At 43.7% G+C, this 23,936-nt stretch overlaps 1 protein-coding gene across 4 annotated transcripts in view; it reads right to left on the reverse strand.

Moving 5' to 3' along the window:
- The window catches only part of Csgalnact1 (chondroitin sulfate N-acetylgalactosaminyltransferase 1), a 334,889-nt gene that overhangs the window by 78,560 nt on the left and 232,393 nt on the right, over positions 1-23,936 (reverse strand). For all 4 annotated transcript variants that reach the window (XM_052752410.1, XM_052752408.1, XM_052752407.1 and 1 more), the window contains one exon: positions 13,501-14,422. In XM_052752410.1, the coding sequence (XP_052608370.1) occupies positions 13,501-14,128 (628 nt within the window). In that variant the 5' untranslated portion in view covers positions 14,129-14,422. The remainder of the gene's footprint in view (positions 1-13,500; positions 14,423-23,936) is intronic.

Consider the following 23,936-nt stretch of genomic DNA (forward strand, 5'->3'; position numbering starts at 1 on the left):
CTCACTCAAGCGTAGAACAAGGTCGGAACCTTCTGTTATAGTTCCTATCAGGCATGTCACTCAATGAGTCACCTGTTGAAAACTTAGTGCTCAGCTGGTGGTGCTGTGATTGAGAGGGGGTAGACACTTTAGGAGACTAGAAGAAATAGTCCATGAGGTTTGCTCTTGATGAATATATATAATCCCAGCCTCTTCTAGTCTCTTGTGCTCTTCTTCCCAGCTACCATGAGGGAAGCAGTTCTGTTCTATGTATCACCAACCATGATGCTCTGCTTCCCCCACAGACCCAGCAGCAATGGAGCCAAGGGAACATAGTGTAAAACCTCTGAAACTGTGGGTCAAATTAAACCCTTTCTCCTTTTAATCAGATATTGTATCTCACTGACACAAAGCCAACTAATGCTCTCTCTGTGGATGTCCACTCTGATGAATGGAGGGGGGGAGGAATGTGGCACACAGACCCAGTCTCTTGCTAATGGCCAAAATTATCTCACTATTTGGTAATAATGAGGTCCTTTTCCCTAGGAAAGTAATACAGATTCTGACAATGACATGGATAAAGCGAGGAAATACAGGGACACCGTCCTTTGTTTACAAATGGGTTCTGGTCAAAACTATATTCATAAGTCACTTGAAAGTACAGAAGAAAGATCCTTGGCTATGGTGAGATACTCAGACTATCCCATAGACATGTCTTTTGGTGTGTTCATATGTGTGCACATATGTGCATGTGTGAGCATATGCATTTTGAAATCATGGATCAACCTTGGGTGTATTTTCTCATACACCTATGTACCTTGTTTTAGAGACATGGTCTTTCCTGGCTTGGAATCACCAATTTTTCTAGGCTGCTTGGCCAGCAAGCCCTAGAGATCTCTTTTGCCACCTCCTCAGCACTGGAATTACAAATGTATACCACTACACCTGGCTTTTTGTTTGGGTGCTGAGATCAAATTCATATCCTTACAGTACCATCTTAGCTCTCTCCCTCCATCCTGCCTCTTGAACCCACTACGCACCTGAGACATGGCATTGCTAACTCTCCATAAACCCTCCCGAACTGTAACTGTGAAGTCCATTCAGTTGTAACTTGGAAACTCAGAATAACGTATCACCAGGGGCACTGAGGAAGGAACTACTTCTTTTACAGGCTAGCAGTAGAATGGGAACCCAGGAGTTAGCTATGAGCTGCTGGTGATGCTCTAGGGCCCAATGGGATGGGCACAGGGAAAGGAAAGGAACAGAGGCAATTCCCTGTGACAGGGTTTCAGAGGAAGAAGCATGACAGGATTCGGAAAGATGCCTCTTAAGGCTTTAAAGTCTTGGCTTCATTTCCTGATGAAATGCCATTTCCCTTTTATACTACCTGGGCCCCCATCCAATGGGATAATGCTATCCAAATCCAGAGCTGGATAAAGCCCTCCCCCACTCACACAGAAAGTGATTTTTAATAATCTCCTACATGCTTCTTAGTCTAGTCAAAGTGACATTCCCCTTTCTTTCTTTCTTTCTTTCTTTCTTTCTTTCTTTCTTTCTTTCTTTCTTTCTTTCTGTCTTTCTTTCTGTCTTTCTTTTTGTCTTTCTTTCTTTCCATAAGAGTAAAAGAGGATGAAGTTGGGTGAGTAAGGAGAGGGTAAGATCCAGGAGGAGTTGGGGATGAGAAAGAATATGATAAAAAAATACACTGTATGAAATTCTCAAAGAATGGTCTCTTTTAAAATGTATAGTTATCCTTGTGAGAATACAGCACTTGAGAGAAAAAAATCCAGGAGCCAGTGTTTACACATTAAAACCCAAAGACTAAGAGCCTGGCTTAAGACAGGGTTATAAAAAAAGGGGGTGGGGAATGTTAAGAAAAAAGTGATGGCTTATCTTGATTGTCAATTTGACTAGATTAAGAAGCATGTAGGAGATTGTCAAAAGGCACTTTCTGTGTGAGGAGGGGGTGCTTTACTCACCTCTGGATTTGGGTGGCACTATCCCATTGGAAAGGGGCTTAGGTGGTATAAAAGGGAAAATGGAGAAAGCCCTTATTAGCACAGGTGCTTTCTCTCTTGGCTTCTAAGCTCCTGCAATGTGATTTGCTCCACTATACTTTCATACCATGATGGACTGAGCCTCTGAAAGACTGAGTGAAATAAATCCTTCCTCTTCTTAAGTTGTCACTGAAACCCCAAAGTTCAACAATACAAAAAACGGCATTCCTTTGCCCCATGGCTATAGATCATAGGAATTGAGGTTTTGCTCAGAGTAAGTCTTTTATTAATAGTCTTCCAGATTCAGGGGTGTGACCACCGCAAAACGCAAGAGGGAAATCAATGAGATGTATTTGTTACAGACCGGTGAACTGTGTGCAATGGGAGAGACCAGGTCGGGAGGTGTGAGACGAGATGATTGGTGTGTAGCACAATGCAGGCCAATGAAGGAATTAATAGGGTTTAAATTATTATTTTAAAAGGGGGTTTCACACTTCTGTTTCCATGCCAAGTTTAATGAAGTAGAGGTATTTCTCACAGTAAAAAGAGTCAGAATAACTTTAAAAGCAAGAATTAAACAAGAAATACTTAATCACAGTTAACTTCACAGAACAAAAAACTGGCTCTAAGTTTGAGGTTGGAACATGAGAACTTGTTTTGTGGAGTACATAGCCAGCCACAAAAAGGAAAGATCAAAATGATGGAGGTCCAGAGCCATAGGACAGTGAAGTTCCTTGGGAGGCATTTTGGCTTGGTTCTGTCTCTTGGAGAAAAGTTTAGTTTTCCATGGTTTTTCTCCTGGATTGTCATTGACTATTCACAGAAATGACCAAAAGGAACCTCCAAAGGCCACATCATGTGACCTGGTGAGGGGAAGCAGCCACCTGGGGAGGGGGGGGACAAGAAAGTCCTCAACCCTTGTCTCTCCCCTAGAGAAGGAGTCTTACTTGAGTGGAAAAGTGTATCATATATTCTCTCTCTTGGGGAATGAAGAGATAAAGTAGTCTTCCTCTTAGGGTAAGATCGGGACTTTCCCAAAATCCAGTGTCATGGTACCTGCCTGAGATTGAGATATAATGAAACATTAGCATCAATCTCACCCCACAGCTCTGCACTCCTCTGTTTAGCCAAGCTAACAAGTTTCAGGAAACAAGTCACAGTAGAATAGCGGTAGACATTTTTGACAGCAATACATTTTGCAGGAGAAAGATTTAAGGAGATATCCTCTAAGATATAGAGTACATAGGAGACCTAAATTTCAGGACCCCAAAGGCCATACTCAGTTAAAGCAACCCTCACCCTAAACACAAACAAACCCATACCATTGAGGTATCTGAAGCCTCCATTTCACTAAGAGTAACCATAGCAACAACAAACTTCAAGCCCACTTATATCCTGACTACAGAGTCTGGTCTACAACATATGATGGTTGATTGAACCTTCTCTTACCTTACTAGAGGAAGGAATCTGTATAGCCACTTTGTTTTCCACTTACAGCAATATATTTAATAAGTTACATGAAACTTTCAATACTGTATTAGAAAATAGGTGATTTCATACAATACTAGACTAATGTAAGTTTTATGAATATGTTTAAGGCAAGCTAGAATGAGCTATGACTTTAGTGAATTGCATGCATTTTCAACCTATAATGATTTCAACCTGTGAAAATGAATGTATTGGATATAACCATTTCCTATGTTGAGGAACATGTGGATGACCTTACCTCCCCCAACACACACTAAAGGCAAAGGGTGGGGGAGCCATATTCAGTTACCTCAGCCTCTATTTCTATACAAGATGTCTGGTATGGGGCAGAAAAAAAATGAGGTATCAGAAAAGCAAGGGGGAAAAACCAATCCCCTACCAAGAAACATTAATCAGAACCAAACCCAGGTATGCCACAGACAGTAGAACCATGCACCAGAGAATTTAAACGACATGGGTTGACCAGCTAAAAGCTCCAGCAGAGAAAGTGGAAGCACACAGACTCACAGGCCACCTCAGCTGAGAGGCGGCAATGGGAAGAATCAAATGGAAATTCCAGAAAGACAAATGCGGCAATACAGTAAACGATGCTCTCGCTGGCTCACTCCTTCACGAAGGAGACAGGTCAACGCAAAAGCCTTCAACTAAAACCCCGGGTAGAAAGGTAACGGAAACAGAGCATGCAAGAACATCCAAGCAGTGTCACACATCCACCGCCAACATTCCGGAAAGATAGGGGACAGGGAAAGACATGTTTGCAAAAGTACTGATACAGGATATGGCAAAATGAAGGACGGCCATCAAGAGCAGACAGAAGTTCAGAGCCACCCAGTGTGAAAGTATGAAACAACAACAACAACAAAAAGCTTTAATTTAATAGCATTGTACAGTAGCTCCCCATTGTCCATGAATTCTGAGACCCAAGAGAGGTTACAGAACCCTGTACACAGCTGATTTTACCCTACATATACATGCTCATTTATGATAAAGCTTAATATTTAAATTAGGCACAGTAAGAGATAATAAAACAGACAATTTTAATTTTAATTTTTTCCTGGAATTTTCCATCTAATGTTTTCAGCTTGTGGTTGGCTGAAAGAAGTTTGAAAGTACAGAGATCAAACTCTCAGGTAAGGCTCCTTTCCCAGTCTGGGTGACTGTGTCATGGTTGGCATCTCATACTGTGTTTGCATTTCCCCCACAGTTCTAAAATTATTTCAAACTAAAGTCTTTAAAAAGTGCCTTAATTCTTAAATGCCATATCAAGAAGGAACTAGCAAACCTTAATACAGAAAAAGAAAGTCGTTTACTAAGAAAGCTGTTTCCACACCCATGTATCCTGTGCTCTCAGTATTTGAGTTTGTATTTTCAGATTTGTGGTTCAAGCTGGAAACCTGTTCATAGTGGATACTACTATGGAAAGCTTCCTCCCATCCAAATTGCCAGCTTACAGTAAAACTGTAAGGGCAGAGCAAATTGCCAAATGTGAACACTGTGTGTAACCTCATATTTTAGATAAGTATGTCTTCCAAAGAGTTCCAAGCGATTTCTTTTTTAAGGGCTGTGTAGCGCGTACAATAGGATATGAGAGGTGAAAGCTGATTGAGACATAGGTCACACCCCCTCAAGGCTACTGCATACAAGGAAGCAAAAGAAGACCAGGAGACAAGGCTCCTCCGCTCCCCCACAACAGGACCAGCAACAGTTACACTTCTCAAAGCCTCACTTAGCAGAACTCCAAATAGGATAAGACAGAATGAAAAGACGGCTGTGACAGTTCGCATTCCATGAACAGAGAAATCTAGCTTTTCAATTACTGTTTCTAAAAGTGGTCAGGGTCAGCTGTCAGTTAAATTTGAACAAAGGACTGATAAAGTAGCTGGAGAGATTTGAGCAATGACCTCACACCTGAGATGCTCCTTTGCAAAGAGTAAGGAAAGACTTCCAGCTAGAAGGCTCAGAAAATATTTCTGAGAGGAAACAGCATAAATTTCTGGATAGACAGGGATGCAGGGCTGTCTTGGTGAGGCACTGTGCAGAGGAGGAAGGTCAAGATGTGCACATCATGATGAGCATCAGCAGCTGGAGAAAGAAGGGAGGGGCAACAGGAAGCAAAAGTGCCAGGGGAGGGTGGGTGAGAAACCCCAGGGCTCTCTACATCAGAAATCAACCTCCCAGGCAAAGTAGATGGAAAGCAGGCTTTGCAGACTCTGACAGCAATGCAAACCTTTGCTATGCCCTTAAGGAACCGACTAGCAAGGCACACAGCTCTTGAGATGTTTCTGTGAGACGTCCCGATTTCAATATATTCCCTGCTTCCTTTTCCTTTCGTTCCGAGAGAAAGAGTCCCAGCAGTTCAAATCAAGTTTTCAGTGTCAACGGCTTCTATGAACCATTCTGTGGTTTCACTGCCGCCTCTAACACCTGCTGAAATCTCACTGTAACAATGTTATGGGGTGGTGTATTCAAGAGACAACCGGGCCAACAGTGGATTCATAGTCCTTCCTTCCGAGGGCATTCCTGATACAATGAGCTTGGCTAGATTTTCTTTTGGTTTGGACTTCCCAGCCTCTAGTCATATAACAAATTTCTACTGTTTTTACTACTGTTTTCCTGCTGTTTGTACTGTTCCCCAATCTGTGGTATTCTGTTACAGCCAAGGAAAATAGATTATGATGGCACTACATCTTCCTTTGGTTAAATTAATGAATTGTTATCCCTGAACATGGGAAGTAGAGTCTTTAAGATGAGGAATTCAAGATCATACCCATTTGTACAGTGAATTTGAGGCTAGCCTGGGCCACATGAAACCAACCTGGCTCAAACAAAATAAAACAACATAAAGTTAAAGACTTTGTCTTCAGCCTATTTTCTTTTCTGGGCCTCTTTCTGTTCGTCTCCCCAACACACATTTTTCCTTTGCTTTGAATGAAGTTTCCCAAGCATGTTTTCACAAGTCACAACTATGAGGTCCCTACCCAGCATGTTTTTCAGCCCTGCACCTGTTTTAAGAAAGCTGCCTAACATCATCCTAAAGCTGTCTAGTATATTTAGCCGGCCACCTTCTGAGCAGAGCAGCAAAATTCTCAGGCTCTGCAATGGTGATGCTCTTGCTCAGCAGCTGTGCAACCTTAGGGTCCTCAACCTCTTCCAATTTCAGCTTCCACCTGGGCTAAATGGAGATAATGAGAGCCTCTCATCACAGGAAAAGAGGAATTGGCATGAGATTGTGCTTACGAAATGTCAGAATGTGTTCCAACATACACCCAGCTGGAACAAGCCATAGCAATCACCATCACAGGTTACAGTGGTCCTCAGGATGTTGCAGTTGTGGAACATTAGAAGCCTGCAGAATTGTGAGGAGGAGGCTATCTGGGGCTCAAGAGCCTCTTCTAGCTGTAGTACACTTCCAGATCCAAAGCATCCCTGTGCCCCACCCCCAGGCTCATGAGCTACAATCCTCTTCTTCCAATCATCGCCTTAAGCCCATGTTCAAGTCGGTCTGTCTTCCAGAAGTATGGTGTTCCATTCTCTGCTACCTTTAGCATCTAATTCATCTCTCCTCTTCAGGTGCCCATTCTTGTCCTTGAAGCTCAACTCATACCCCACCACCTTCAACCTCTCCCTTGACCTCTCAGCTACTATCAGCTACTGATTCTAAAGCTCATGGCACCAAGGCTCAGTTCCCTCCTCTCAAGTCTCCCTCACTCAAAGTTTTGTCTCTCTGCATAAACAACTTATTAGGTCTTTAAGCCTGATAACTAGCTTTATCCTTTATTAGCTCTCAAACAGCTGGGACATTCTGTACACAGAGGAGGCACTTCATCTATGCATGCTGATAAAGTCTGAGGGCGAGGACCTAACTACTCCCTAACTGGAGAAGCCAGAAGCCAAGTTCCAAATGACTCCTTTCCCAGAAGCAACACTTTCCATCCAGCATGGCTTAGAAAGCTGAGGTCTGAGCAGAAGGCCCGGCACACCCCCAGCTACACATGTGTGTGAAGGTGCCTTTGCCTGTCCCCCTAACCCTCATAGTTCACATGTCCTTCCAACCTGTGCCATGACCCAGTTCCCTCATCCTCCATCCTGGTTCTCCCATAATATTGCAAATTCCCCTTTAGACTATTCATTCTCTCCCTCCCTCCTTCCCTCCCTCCCTCCGTCCCTTCTCTTCCTCTTTTCTTTTTTCCTTTTTTTTTATGAGGCTAGAACCTTAGAGCTCACAAATATTAAGAAAGTGCTCCTCCCCTGAGCTGCACCCTAGAGTCTCTCATGACATATTCTGAAGGTAGAAGGTAAGTCAGGAACAGTGCAAGCTCACTTTTAAAAGCTCAATGGGAACTAACTTACCTCAAATAAGGATAATCAAATTGCCAGTCACAAAATCACAATGGAAAGCTATTCTCACCAGTCCCTTAATCTTATAACAAAATACACATCTTGCACAGGTTCCCTTCTTCCCGGTCCCTTGGAAGTCAATGGAGTTGGCCCTCTGCAAAAGTGTTAGAACTGTAGAGTTGATTGTCTGATACGAATGTCCTTCCTTCTTAACTATCCTTTCCTACCCTCTCAATGTGAGAGCTAGGGTCAGCCACATAGTTGCAAAGCCCAGAACAAAATAAAAGTGCAGGATAGCAAATAATTGGGCAATAGCAGTGTATTCTTCCAGCATGAGCCCTCCTGGATTGAGAGTCTGGATGGAATGCCTAGAAGTTGGATTCCTGCCCACTGGAAAGAAACCAAAGCTGCTTTCCTTTTTGACACCATTGCAGGAGGAATTTACTCCACCACGTGTAGCTCTGAGCCGTTTACCTATATTTAAGCCTCTTATCTCTAATTCCAGAATTTATATCATTTATCCCTTAGTGAAGGAAATTAAAGCATCAGCAAACAAACGAGATTTGAGAGCAGTAGAGGGTAGATAAGTGAGTGAGAGGGGAGCCTGATACCTCACAGACCTGCTCATAACTTAAGCACAAACCAATGCTGTTCTTCCAGCAGAACTGATATCAAGAGTTCTATGCCTCCAATTTCCTGTAGACACTCGGAGGTATAACTCAAGACCTTATATACTTTGCTTCCATATCTACCACAGCCCCCCCGCCATGTACCACCCTAAAACCAAGTCAAGGGTCACCCAGGGTGCAGAGTCTCCACTCTTACCTATTTCTGCAGCTGGATCCCTAGATGTGCAGTAATTCATTAGAATGCATCTTGTCATTTCTACCCCATCACCAAGTGGCTAACAAGAAGCATGTCCCTGGCAGGAGTGCTGCGGGAGGAATCTCTTTCCTGCCTAGTGTCATCCCTGATATATTGCTTACCAGTAGGCTGCTAAAATCCAGACATAGAGTTACATTTGACTTGACCAGGCAAGCTTGAACGAAGTGACCACAGAAGTCACTAGAAGTCGTATGGTGACAGATAACCAGTGGATCTCCAAACCTCAAAAGCTCCCCGAAGTCCTGATTGTAATGGACAGAAGGTGAGGACTGACTGAACAACAACCTACAAAGTCATATAGTAACCTCCAAATTGCCTGGTTTTAAAATACATCTCCGGGTACCCCTCTCATAGTCAATTTTGTTACTATAAGAAAATTCCTGAAGCAGGCTAATTTGTAAAGGATAGAAATGTACTTCTTCACAGTGTTGGGCTCCTGTAAGCTCAAGATGACCCTGCTACAGGTTCATTGTCTATGGAGTCCTGCATCCTCTCAGGAAGGGATGTTGTGACCCATATGGTGAAGGAGGCAGAAGGGCAGCTACAGGATGCTGCAAGAAGACTCTTTTGTAAAGGCCTCAATCACCTTCATGAAGCTCTACTCCCTCAGTGCCCAAGCCCTCAAGACTGGCATATTATCAACATCTGAATTTTTGAAGGGGTACATTCAAACCACTACACCCTCCAACTTTTGACTCCGTCACACCCCCAATTGGAGTCATTTGGCGTTTCAACTCTCTTGCCAAGCCATTAACCCTGCAGTAGCTGCAGGAAGGAGAGCATCACCGGTTAGTGACAGAGAAACCCTACTGTGACAACAGACATTACAAGTTCACCTAGGGGTCCCACTGTCACATATTTGGATTGCAGAAGATTTAGAAAAGTAAATGGCTTCGTGGAATGACGCCAATCATGTTCACTACTCTCTTAAAGAAACATAAAATCAAAGACAAATGCCAGTGGCGTGCCAGTGTGGGTATCTTCCTCTGAAGGAATAAGTAATAAAATGTAAAGAAACAAGGAGACGAGCAAATAGACATTCTGAGGTAGGGGCTTAATTACAGCTTGATGTTCGCTTCTCTTTCCAAATAGCTGCAAAAATTAATGCTATTAAATGAGAATCCAACAAAAAACTCAATGCCTCTGAGACACCCTGAACCCAGAGATAACTATTGTTCCCCTTAGATTTTAGAGACAAACAATAAATCCTATAGATATAAATTATGTAGGCAGAAGTGTGCTCTTCTCCTTCTGCAAGCTCTATAGAAGTACAGAATTGTCACTGCACAGCAGAAGTCAGTGTTCATTCTCAGTTTCTCCTTTTGTAGGGTAGGTGACTTGCCTTGGGTCACCTAGTGAGTAGATGGTGGAGCATTCTTCCGTCCGGGTCTGGGAAAAGCCTGGGCAGACATGCACACTGAGTTTCTTACTGACAGAGGAGCAAGCCGTTTCTCAAGGAGCCTAAGGGTCTCATTGGAAATCATACAGAGCCCCATGCTCATGTCGCCTGCCTCACCTTCAGTTTTATACCACTGTTACCTGAGAGCATTCCATGCTGTAGTGTTTTATTATTTCTTTAAATACTGTTGTGGTTTGAATGTGAAATGTCCCCATAGCCTCGTGTATCCGAACACTTAGTCCCCAGTGAAAGGTACTGTCTTTGGAATGTTGTGGAACCTTTAGGAGGTAGAGTCTAGCTGGAAGAAGAGGGTAATTCGAGGCGGGGGGGGGGTGTGCCTTGAGGCATTATGGCCCCAGCATACTTCCTGTATACTCTCTGCTTCTTGTTGCACTAAAATGTGAGGTGAGGAGTTCCCACCTGAGCTGTGGATCTGCCTCTCATCATGCCTCTTCCTCCGTGGTGGACTATATTCCCTAAACCTTGTAAGTCCAAATAAACGTTTAAGTTGCTTCTTGTGAAGTATCTGGTCATAGCAACAGGACCAGACACTAGTACACCCACAAGCAACCCCATCCTTGCCTTGCTAGTCCAGCAGCAGGCAATTTGCTCACTGCATTTAGAATCTCCTGAGCACACAGAACATTCCTGTTTAACTTAATTTCCCATGGATTTTTGCTAAATGACTCCAACTTTGGACCACCAAAGTCTCATACATCAGACAAAGTCATTTTCTCTCCAGTTATGTTTAGAAATGCAAAGAAGTTGTTTAAAATATATTACTCCCAGCAAAGTCCTTATTACGGCTCAAACTCCTTCCAGAAAACAGATCTCACACGGACTTTTTCCATTTGCTTCTCTCACTTTGAATAGGTGTAGATGAAAGAAAAGTGAGCCAAGACTGAGAAGAGCAAATGAAATTCCATCCAAACAGCTCTCTGCAACAAGAATCACAATTTACAGCTCCAGCTCTATGGTCTTCCAGCTGATTCCTATACTGACAGGAATTTCACTCAGTTCGGAGGCAACACCGTTTTCAACTTCTTCCTTATGCTGAACTTAAATTCTACTTCCTGCATCTTCTTCTGACTTGGAGACTCTTCCCAAAGGCCTCACTTCCCGTGACCATAAAAGGTGGCCCCCAGATTGCTTTGGTATGGATAACAATTTTTTAAAAAATTAAATAACCTGAGCTGTTTGTAACTATTGATTACACACAAATACATGTAAAGTGTCTTATATTCATTTATACAGCACATGAGAACAATTATCTAGAATTCAGAAGTTACATGTGAGTTGGTCTCCCTAGGAATATCAGCTGTGTTTTATACATGGAACCAACACCAGGCAGCTTGGGTGAGAATATCTCTCACTGACAGTCAGCCAGATCTCAGAGCAAACAAACTCGGGTTGTTGTCCCTGCTGACTGAGAAAGGCTGGTCTTACAATATCAAGACCAGATAAAGAAAAGCAGATGGAGATTTCAAAAATGAAGGCAGATTGGAAATCAAAAGGGCAAACTTTCCAAGCTGCAGGCATTGATTTGTAATCAAGTTCTTTTCAAATTGCTTTGTATGTGGGCAGCAATCTATAGCACACTCAAGGGAGCGTGGCAGAGCAGTGGTTTCTTTAAAATGATGTTTAATGATATCCCCCGAGGGTCAGCTAGTAAAATAATAAATGTAGAAGCACCTCATAAACTATAAAGCACCATCAAATGTGATGCTGCCTCATCCTAACCTGAACTCTTACTGAATGCTCATCATATGCTTATTATTACTCTAGTTAGTGGCTAGAGATGCATTATCTTTTTTTGTATCTTGAATGCATGAATTACAAAAATCCTCTCTCCAAAAGATTGACCTTGTAAATGATTTCTTTACCAGGCTCTAAGTATGTGAAAAATGATTATATATTGAAAGTTCATGAATTTACAGCTCAAATATAAAGTTAAAAAAAACCCACAAGATAGTCAAGTATATACAGGGAATAGGAAATAGCAGAGGATTGTGTGTATATGCACACATATGCATATGTGCATGGGCACACATGCCTGGGTGCTCTCATATGTGTAGGTGCATGTCTGCATGCATGTAGAGGCCTGGAATTTGCCAAGTACTCTAGGCTAGCTCGCTAGTGAGCATCAGTGATGGGCCTGTCTCCGCCTCCCTAGAATGGGGATTACAAGTGTGCACCACCACACCTGGCTTTGTGTGCGGTGGTGGTGGTAGTGGGGTCCTGGGGGATCGAACTCAGGTCCTTACACTTCTAATGCAAACATTTGATCATTTTAGCTGTCACCCTTGCCTGTGAGGATTTTTGACTGAAGAGAAACTGTCTTTCCTGGGGGCAATGGTATGGTTTCCCGACAGAAAAGGTAACAATTAAAAAGACACAGCTGTATTGTGGGCCATGTTGAATAAGATTCTATCCAGAAGTCAAGTAATGAAACTAGATGCCCTCAATGACTTATCCCAAATGAGTAGATGTTTCTGAACCAGTAATAATGTGCCCATTCATAAGATACCAACGAGTCTTCCAAGAAAGTAGATAAGGAGAGTGTCTCCTAAAGAATCAAACACAAACACAGTCAGTCCCAGACTGACTTGTGCCGATGCAAAAAGTGAGCCTCCCTTCTCATCTCCATCAGCCATAACCTTCGGCACGTGACACTGTAGTTAAGGACGTGCACTCAAGGCTCAGTCTTCTTGGGTTCGAATCCTGGCTCTGTCAATTTGTGATCTGTAGCACCAGCATTTCCCTTAATTAATAAGTACTTCCTATCAGGGTCCTGCTGAACACAAAGGGTCCATGCAGCAGTCTTCCCACATGGGTCTGGCACATGTAAATGCTTTGCTCTGTGTTTTCTTCTGGGTCTCATAGCCCAACCCAATTCCTACAAGTGTCTAGGGTAAAGGACACAACGGAGTTACTCGTACATCCTATTTGGGTTTCAGAGTTTCGTATCTATATTTTGTTTTATCTGTTTTCTTCTGTGGGGGAGGGTGGGTGTGTCTGATAATGTGCACACGTGAGTTTGCCTGTGGAAACCGGAGGATGACAATGAGTGTCTTCCTCAGCTGATCTCCACCTTCCATACAAGGTCTTTGATTAAAACTGAGCTGCCTATCTGGATGCAGAGAACCTGAACTCCAAGTCTTCGTGCCTTCCAGGCAAGTACTAACACAGAACAACTGAACTGTATTTAGTGCAGTTTCCAACAGAAAGTGAGGAGAAGCAAGAGTTTCCGGGGGGGGGGGGGGGGGGACACAAACAACAAACTCTCCAATACACCTTTGGTGTCTCCCTCATGAAACTCGCCACCAGTCACCCCAGAGACCTACCTAGGCTCTGAGGTACTTCAGAAGTGTTTTCTCAATCCCCCTCCCCGCACCCCAAAATCTCCAAGCATACCTTCTATGAAGTCCGCAGCCGTGTAAGGACGCTGGTGTGGGCTGCTCTCCACAGGGCTGTTCAGACTCTCTAGGGCTGATTCGACAGCTTCCACCAGCTCATCGCGCTTGTCCTTCCTCACCGGCTTCTCCTCAGGGTGGCGGGTCAGGCCGGTTTCCAGCTGGTACACTTTCTGCAGGGTGAAGCTATCAAAAGGCACAGCAGCATACTCGGTGGCCAGCTTGACACCTGCATGGACCTCGGCCTTGTCCACCTGACCGCGCAGGAAGGCCAGCAGATCGGCTTGGGCTTTGGGTGCAGGGTCCCAGCCTGAGCGCAGGCCGGTGGCATCACTGGCCTGGTCCTGCCCTTTGCGGAGCTGCTCACTGCGTGCCTGCAGTTCATCCTTGAGCTGTGCGATCTGTCGCTTAAGGCTATTCACGTAGTTGCGATGCTGTTCCTCACGCTCTTGCAGCACCGCTTGGTAGCCATCTTTGCCTGTGGGACCATTGGCCCGTGGCAGTCCCAGCTGCTCCTGGTCACCTTTTGGGGTGCAGGCTAACATGTAGAGGACAGAGATGGCACAGCAGAGCAGCACCAGCAGAATCACTACCCGAGAAATCCACCCCAGCAGCCCACGACGGACCATCCTCACTCAGGTGCAGGCCATGCGTCCAGCGTGTGCAGCATCCCAGGGCGCCGGGAAGGCCCTACACAAGGGCTTTCCTGATTAGACCACAGTGCCTCTGAAGTCCCCTGGACCAATTTTATCCATTTCCTTCTAGAACGCAGCCTGCCTTTGGAAGTCAACCATTCCACAGGACCGCTGTCCTGCTTTCAAGGGAAGATCTTCTAGGCAGAAACAACCAGTTAAATGGAACCTCCAAGTTCTTTCATTTGTTCCCATCATAGCCTTCCTGATGCACCGAAGACGAGGGGAAACCTGAGAAGACACAAAGGATAGGGACCCTTAGTGTTTCCACTTAGACTTGAACTTTTCCCACTCAGGATCCCTTTTCACCTGAGAAATTTTCACTTGATCCAAAGTATATAGGTATATAAAATAAGCACACAAGTCAAGTATTTAGTCACCACAAATCATACATTTATTTAAAGCAATTCTTTTATATACATACAATTTCAACATTTATTGAAGATTAAGCAAATGTGCATATTAATGAGGTGTATGTGATTACCTGACATAATTCAATCTTGGCTGAATATTTGATACTGCAGGATGGAAAACTCATCTTCCTCATTTTGCAGAACTGATCAATATTTTGATTCTATAATCACTGATGCTAAGAAAAGCACTTTGCATAAATATGTAATGAAAAACAGTAGAAGTCTATTTAAAGTGTTTTCAGAAATTGTTGAAAATGCTGCCCTGATCCCAAGTCAACATTTGTTTAGCCATTATTTATGAAACCCTAGTGGAAAACTCATATAGAAATTATTTAAACCAAATATTTCAACCCAGTCAAATTCAAGGTATACTAATTTGATACTTACATTCTGAGGAACAGCAGAAGGAAAACACTAAAAGACTTTGTTTACTATAATCAAGCCATCATGTATCTACCAGAGTGGAAAAATTTGCATGGGCAATAAATACACTGCAGTTCATAACATAATTCCGGACTGAGGTGTTTTGGGCATTCGCTGTTGTATGGTGTAATAGTATGTGCAGTGCAAAGTGCACATGTTTTGTCTTGAGAATCAAGGCTTCCGTGAAGTCTCCCAGTGCAGCTTGGGTGAGGACTCCTAGAAACACATGGATTCATTGGGCATTTGATTTTAAAGCAGTTCTGGTCACTGTATGTTCAGAAACCTTACCGTTGCTGAATTTCTCATGAACCCCACATTCAGTTACATGAAGTTGCAGTCCACTGCTTAAGACACCAAGGGCTCATTCACTATGGCAACCAATAATCAATTGACTGCCCTCCCAAGATTTATTGAAATTTTTATGGCAGATAATAATTAAGTATAAGTGTGTTTGTATATCAGAACACAATGTTCATCAAAGAGCATGAAAAGATAGGTGGGAACCACTGCTAAATGCAGACAGTACTTCTGCTGAGAATTGAGACTGACTTTTTGACTCATCTCTATTTCTCTGTATGTTGTAATTACTCACGATGACACTTATTTTAATGCACAAAAGCAAAACTTCAATGACACTGAAATTACTGGTGGCAGACTTCTCCACTGGTGCTGTCCAGCAGGGAGAGGACTGCAGTCATGTGTGTATACCTCTGAGGCAGGCCCAGTGGCCATCAGAATAGACGTTGAGCTTCCTGAACAAGTAGGGAAGTATCCAGAAGTTCAAACACAAATACAAAGAGGGATTCTCCGACAGCTGTCCCACCAAATCTCCAGTCACTCCTGCAAGTGGCAACGAGGAGCTTACCACAGCCAGGGATGGGTGAGGAGAGCAGGGATGAGATGCTACCTTGTCAGGACTCAAGTGATCTAGGCACACCTCTTCCAGCCTACATGAGGACTTCTGTGTCTCCCCGCTAACACCTAATCCTCGTAATAAAGGGGGATCAAGCCACACTCACCATCTCCATGTCCCCAAGGCCACTCTTCCTCCCTCCTCTGCCACAGACAACATCCCTTGACACATTAATTTTGAAGTGTTCCCCCCTTTTTTTTAATCATCCTTGCATTCATAGCCATAAATTAATCAATGAGCCAATAAAAGTAGATGAAATAAATATTTTCGTTTAGGGATATCTTTAGAAAACCTTCCTTGTGTATCTTTACATACCAGGTCTCTTAAAACCAAAGAGGACCTTCACTTGGCCACTTTATGAAAATGGCATTTTCAATAATCCCTATGATGATGAAATAATTTTTACAGTATCCTTTCTCAACCTCAGCAGTCTCAGTTCTTCTTTTCCTAGTGCTGTGTCCCAGTCTTGATGGGAAGAAAGAGTCCAGGCAAATTGCACCTCCAGCTCCCCTGGTGGAAAGAGGTTCCACTGACATTCTCTGCACTCAAGCATGATGATGATCCAGGCTCTCTGGCCTGTCCTGAATGTATTGTGCACCTGCTACATTCAATGTTCGCCCAGGGGAGGTCCTCTAGCACTGCCCAGGAGACAAGCCTCTTACCAATGTCCCCACACCACCAGAATTGTAAAAGTTTAATATATAACGTTTTCTCTCTGATATTTCTGTCTAGTATTTCGATAGCCCCAAGGAGTCTCTCAACTATAATTTAGAACAATACATGGCTATTAGTATAAGGTTTAAAGTGCATGCTTGCCCTTGGAAGCCTTTTATGTCTGATGAAAACCTCAGGATTTGTATAATTACTATAATTCTGTGATTAAAACCATCTTGGTTTCGATGTTCAGGCACCTTGCTGTTTTTAATGAAATCTTTCAGACGAACTCATTATAGCCAAGTATTAAATTATCAGTGAGGACATGTTATCACATTATTCTGCCATTTTAGAGACTTTTATTTTAAATACGTTGTCATTACAGACAAAATAAGAAAATCAAAAAACAAAGAAATGGAACATTCAACACAATTTATTGTGCTGTGAAAACTTAAGAGATGCAATCATGCTAACAAATTTTAATGGAATAAATGTTTCATTTGCATAATGGATTGAAGTCATGTTGGTTTAACTGTAGCAATGCGTTAAGACTATGGTTAAGAAAATTAAAACTAGGGCAGTGGTAGTACACACCTTTAATCCTTGTGCTCCAAAGGCAGAGACAGGCAGATCTCTGAATTTGAGTCCAACCTAGTCTACAGTGGATTTGAGGACAGCTAGGGCTATGTAGATAGACCCTATCTCAAACAACAAAGACTAGCAGAAAATTAAAACTATAGGCTATCTGTTGTACCCATAAGTCCTTTGCTTACAAGTATTGGGGTTTGCAGTGAGATGAGTCAGTGGGTAAAGGCACCTTCCGCCAAGCCTGGACCTGATTAGTTTGATGCCGTGGACCCATGTGATAGAATGAGGAAACCAACTTTCTTGTGTTTGTACACACACACACACACACACACACACACACACACACACACACACGCAGGCACACATGCACACATGTAGTGGGTAGCCATTCCAGCTTTGACCTGGAAGTTCCAACCTCCATTGAGGCTTTGGTAACTGTCACGCCTACAAAGCGGGGCTGAGAGAGGACGCTGAAGACCTGAGATCCGGATGCACCGGCTCTCTTGGTTCCTGGACCCTGGACGCAGGAACCGAGCAGAGTTCTCCAGAGAACACTGCTGGACTGCGCCACACCTTTCCCAGACCCTGTTACCTACCCCTTTACTTGTAAGTTACCCCACAAAATAAACCTCCCTTTTAACTACGTGGAGTGGCCTTAATAATTTCACCAATACACACACATATAAAATACGTTTTAAAGTCTAGTTAGTTTAACTTTGGAAATTCATTAGGTTATCTGGACTCCACTCATCAGAGAAAAAGAGGAAAAGGAGCCAAGGGAACCAAAATTATCTTGTGAAACAACAGACTTTTTCAATTTTAGTCAGCAAACCAAGTAGCAGGTTTCATTGCCGTATTTTCATGCATACCTGGTTTTGCTTGATTTCCCCCAATCACTCACGACCCCAACTTGCTGCTCCTCTCCCCACTGTGGCCCCCAGTCTTCCCCTTTCCAGTCACACACCGCATGTGCTCTAGTACCCTGCCCGCCCTTCATTAAAATATATTTAAATGGCTACGCTACCAAAATTAATGTGCAGATTCAGGTTCTATCAAAATTCAAATGACATTCCCCGTAGAATTAGTGTGTGTGTGGGAGGGAGGGGGTGGAAATCCTAAACTTCATATGGGAACACAGAGATCACGGATGGTCAAGCAATCCTGTGCAAAAAGAATGGTGCCGGAATTACCGCAACACGTGACTTCAAACTGTTGTCCAGAGCCACAGTGACAAAGACAGCATGATACTCACACAAAGCACAGACGTGCAGACCACGGAACACAAACGACCCGGAAATAAACCCTCACAGCTACGGACACCAAATTTTTGACAAAATTGTCACGAACATCCCCTGGAAACACCTATCTTATTTAATTAAACGATGCAGGCAAAACCAGACATTGACATGAAGAAGAAAGAAATCGTATCGGTGTCTCTCAGCCTGTACAAAAATCGGTTCAAAGTGGACATTAAGTTAAAGTGAACAGACATCAAATTAAAGCTGAAATGATGAAATCACTAGAAATAAACATAGAAAACAAGACACAGGTATGGGGAAGAAAAAAATCTGGATAGAATCCTGAAAGCACGAAAATAGCCTTAAGAATTGACAACTATTATTATGTGGAATTAGAAACTTCTTCACTGCAAAGGAAATTCTCAGCAGAGTGAACAGACTACAGAATGGAAGCACAGACATTTAGAGAGAACAAAACAGGATACCAAAGCCTGCTGCCAAAGAGTCGGCAATTCTTTTTTCTTTGTAAAATGTTGGGAGCAGACAATGCATCAGAAACAACATTCTGCACCCTTAAACAGACAAAATATTTCCTAATGTTTCTAGAAATCGAATCTGTGATCAAACATAGTAACTGGTGATGATGCCGAGGCTGATACTCTGTAGACGAGTATTTGCTTGCTACAGTTAGGAAACACTGGTCCTCTGAGCTCTTGCTTCTGTGGAAAACCCAGACAGTTTACTTAGCCCCACAGTAAGTGACAGGGGTCACTTTACCAGCTCTGCCCACTTCAGAAAAGGCAATCCAGCAAGACCCAAGCGGACCAGTGGGTCTGTGAAGGCACAGCACCCTCTCTGGTCTTGGCAGAGGAGTTGGAGCATTCGATTTAACGTATATAAAGTGTTTACTCTCTCACAGATGGAAAGTACCATGTAATTACCAAGGACTACTACACTTTCCAGATGACAGTAAAAATATAGCTTCATGAGATCACAGTCACACTGTGCTATTGTTTGAAAAAGACAGGGAACTCAGCTTTTCAGCCTAGCGAAGTCTCTTGTGAAATCTCTAGGACAGGGAGGGAATGTGGAGGAAGAAGACAACCCTGTCATTAACTGATTTGGGATGCTTGGACAAAAAGAAGTGGGTACTTGGGTTTTATTATTGTCAGAAATCCTCGCGTTTGTCAGGCTTCCTGACACTTACATGTTTATTCACTCAGCCTCATTGATGGCTTTTACCCAACACTTTCTCCCTCCTGGCTAGCCCCCAAGGATGAGTCTGAGATGTGCCAAATATTGCCACTGTATTTACCAAAAGCCAAATCTTGCCACTGTATTTACCAATTGGACTGACAGAAACACGAAACACAATACCATTCTTATGAGCTTTGCTGTCATTCTTAAGAGCTCTGAGCGTGGCACCGTTTTGGGGAGAGGCTTCTCCATAGTCTCCTGTGAAGTGTGTGAGCCTGTTGAATAGGACCAGGGCTCTCACACTCAGCGTGTTCTCAGCGAGGGTGAGGCTCTATCCCTCCACATTAGAATAATCCTAAGAGCTTTATACCTGCAAGACATAGCTAGAGGGTGCTTAAGGAAATGGCAGCTCTTCCTGAGTTTTGAAGACAGGCATTCTGGAGGACATATGGGCCCATGCCAAGGAATCTAGCCACAGAATGAGTTTCTCCAGACTCCAAGAATAAGGTGGACAACAGCTCTGACAACCCACCCAGACTAAGGAACATCTGGGGACTTCCCCAGGTGAACACAGCAGTGACCCAACAACATTAGTTTCGGTTCATTCTGTCTAGGATTGTCTTTATATATAAACAAACAGACAACCCATCCCCCCAAAAATAGCAGGTGAGAGGATAGCAGACGACTCTGTTGGAAAAGTGTCTGCTGTACAGGCATGAGGACCTGAGTCTGACTCCCAGCCCTCGAGTGAAAAGCTTGGTGTAGCCCTGGGAAGGCATAAACAGGCAGATTTCCAGGGCTTGCTGGCCAGCCAGTCTAGCCTAATTTGTGAGTCTCAGGCCCCAGTGAGGGACTTTGTATTATAAAGGTGGATGCATGACTCCTGACATTCAAGGTTGCTGGCTCTCTGACTTCTAAACAGACACATAGACACAGATGCTGATGCACATGCAGATGCGCGCACGTGCATGCACGTGCATGCGCGCGCATACACACACACACACACACACACACACACACACACACACACACACACACACACGGGGTGGGCGGAGAGGGAGGAAGAGAGAACAAATGAGTTAACTACAAATACCATCTTTAGTCAGTTTGTAGAAACTGATATCTTTTTAAAGAACTATAATTTGAACCCCAAACAGACAAATGCTATTAAAACAGATGTAAAGTATCCGTGCCTATTCACATCTATTATTATTATGTCAGAGTGAGAATGAGCCCTAAGAAAATAACTAAAAATTAATAAAACTGGGGTAGGGCAATGATAGGAATGATCAATATTGGTTAAGATATTCCAGTACCGTTACCATTCAGCTCCCAGGCGATGAAACCAAACAGAGCCTACAAGCTGCCCCAGAGATGCAGTAGATATTAGAATTTCTGTACTCGGGGTGGGCATTGCTATTAGGAAGGGTGTTGACATTTCCTTCTCAGTAGACTTTTTGGTCACGAGAGATATGCACCATGACAGAACACCTGCAAAGGTCGATTTGTGTCTACAAGAAGCTCATAAATCATGAAGGACTCCAGGACAAGCCCTGTGGATAAAATGCTGTCAGATTCTGTAGCACACAGAAAAGATGGTGGGTTCGTGAAGAGACCAGGTCAGGCAGCATAGTGCTGCATAATGAGAGGCCTTGTGAGTGATAAAGGGAACCATTCAAGGAGAGGCAATAAATCCAAGAAGACCTCTCCACCCCATGTGCAGGCAAGCCAGGAGATGGAGGAAAGAAACAGGCAGTGTCTGCTGGGTCAGGAAGTGGTAGGCCGAAGCCCAACACCACCGTGCCAGTCAGCTCCACTCCGGAGTGTACAGCAAGCTCTTTGATTGATTGCCAGGAAGCAAATGAGGCTCCAGGCAAAGGACCAACTGGACCAATAGAACGTACACCAAATCACATCTCGGGGATAAACACAACATCCTGGGTAAGCACGGAAAGGAGAGTATGTAAGGATTCTCATTCTTATTCAGGGCTTGCAAATGCTCCTAGTATTCCCACAACCATCTGATTTGTCCCACATGTACCTGCTGTTTGAAGTGAGTCACCAGCCAAACGGGGCAGAAAAGGTGATGTGGCATTTGTCACATTATGTCTTAAAAGACAGCAGCTTCTACTTTGGGTACTCTCTCTCCCATGTTCTCTCTCTCTCTCTCTCCTGCCCTCCCAACCTCTCCCCTCCACAATGTATTCTTCCTTCCTTCTTTTCAGGAGGCCTGCTGGGACAGGGCATGAGATGATAAACTGAAACCTCCAGGCAATATCCAGCGGGGAACTGAGACGGGCCAGCCAGTGGGGATAGATACGGATTCCTCAGCCATAGACAAACCTTGAATCGACAGGAGCATGACAGCTTCAGGGCCACCTCACGAGAGACGGAACCAGACCACCGAGTTAAGCAACTACTCTCAAGCTCTTGTGAGACGTGATAAGTCCCTAGGCTTTAAACTTCCAGGTCTGGGGATAATTTGTTATGTATAACTAGAGAGTTGATGCATAGAATTACAGGCTTGAAAACTCACACAAAATGGAAACTCACAAATAGCATGTTTTTTGTTTTTTTACTTTGTGATATGTTTTTAACATGCTTATTTCCTATGATATAGTAATCTTATGTGGTCAGAAAGGTGCTACTGTAATCACACCTCCATTTGGAAACAGAAGACTCAAAGAAGCTGTTAGCCTGCCCTCACAACCTAAAGCCAAATGGCTGGCACCCAAACCCTTCTCTGATGTGAATCTCAATGTCCTCTCTGCCATAGCACCTGTTTCCAAAGCCCAAGATTTCACTGGCAAGCAATTTGTGATTATGACAAACCAGCTCTCTTTTATTTTTAACATCAAGGACTGTGGGGAAATAGTAAACTTTGAGTAGAATTTAATAATGTTCTAGGGGAACCTTGTCCAAAACCCTGGAGTCAACAATGGAGTATTGCTTAGAAGTAGGTGACTATCATGAGCCGCAGGTCACATGACTCAAGGCTGGTGGAGCATGCCACAAGTGCCTCTGTGCCTAGAATGAAGTAGCACCAAACACCCCTGTGGTGCTCAGAAGAGACATGCAGAAACCATCCCTGGGCCATCTGTTCTATCATCTTTTGCTTTTGACTTGTCGCTGAGGACACATGGTTCTACTTTATCGTGTAGGGCAGAACAGCTCCCACAGCAGAGTTTTCTCTTCCACTTCCCACCATCTCCTGTTAGACACTGCACTGACCCCCGAGCCTAACAGCAGGGACGGAGAGCCTGAGACACAGCAGGAGAAGCCAGTATGGCTCAGTAAAGGATGGGAAAGGTCTCTGTAGAAGAAAGCAATGGGAGAGTCAACTGAAGTCAGATAAAAAGAAACCTTTATTAGGGTTGAAAGACCCTAAAGTTTCCAGATGCTGCTCTCAGTGCATGCACGTGTGCACATAAAAATGCATGTTTACATCTGCATTTTCCAGAAATAAGAGTACTCAACCACCCTAGCAACTGTTGTATGACATTTATAAAAATCGGCATGGTATGTATACTTAATTAGTTCAAGGCCAAGAGTACTTTCATAGTAGGTAAAATAATCTGAAAACAGACAGATGCCTTGTTATTTTCCCAGTCCAACTGAAAGCTTAATCAAGGGCTTCTCAGTTCCCCACACCTCCTTCTGGATTACAGGTGTTCATGCTCCATGGAGTCATTGGTCAGCGTATAGACATGTGCCAAGTGCTTTAGTCTTAGGTGTGCCCCTGGAAGGGACTGCAGAAGAGGCTATCGGGAGGGGTGTACATCAGCTACCACTGAATAAATTAAGAGATGCTTAAGCCAGATCTCAGCGAGACATGAGCTTTTCAGAGAAAAATCAATAATCAATCCGCAAACATTTCACCTTGGCTGTGATAGAGTCCAGCACACTCTTTGACTCTCTCAGGGATGACACCAGGTGGCTTCACACAGAGCCGTGGCTCAGACCTCACACTGAGAAGGGTCTGTGTAGTCGGTTACCTCCCCCTTAGCCCCGGTAGAGAACAGATGCCCCTAAACTTATTAAAAATAAATAGCATATTCCAGGCATCCAGTGTGTGGATGGGATGTGTACACACACACACACACACACACACACACATGCATATAGGTGCCTATATATGCATATACACATGTGTGGGAACCAGGGGTTGACATAAGACATCTTCCTCAACTTCTCTATACCTTGGTTTTGAGATAGCCAGTCTAGCCAGTCACAAAGACCTGCATATGCTCACCCCTGCAACCCTGGGGTTACAGACATGTGGACCCATGCCTGGCTCATGCTTGCATGGTAGGTATTTT

The sequence above is a fragment of the Peromyscus californicus genome, unplaced genomic scaffold (assembly GCF_007827085.1).
Source record: "Peromyscus californicus insignis strain IS unplaced genomic scaffold, ASM782708v3 Scaffold_23__1_contigs__length_62951481, whole genome shotgun sequence".
Taxonomy (NCBI): domain Eukaryota; kingdom Metazoa; phylum Chordata; class Mammalia; order Rodentia; family Cricetidae; genus Peromyscus; species Peromyscus californicus.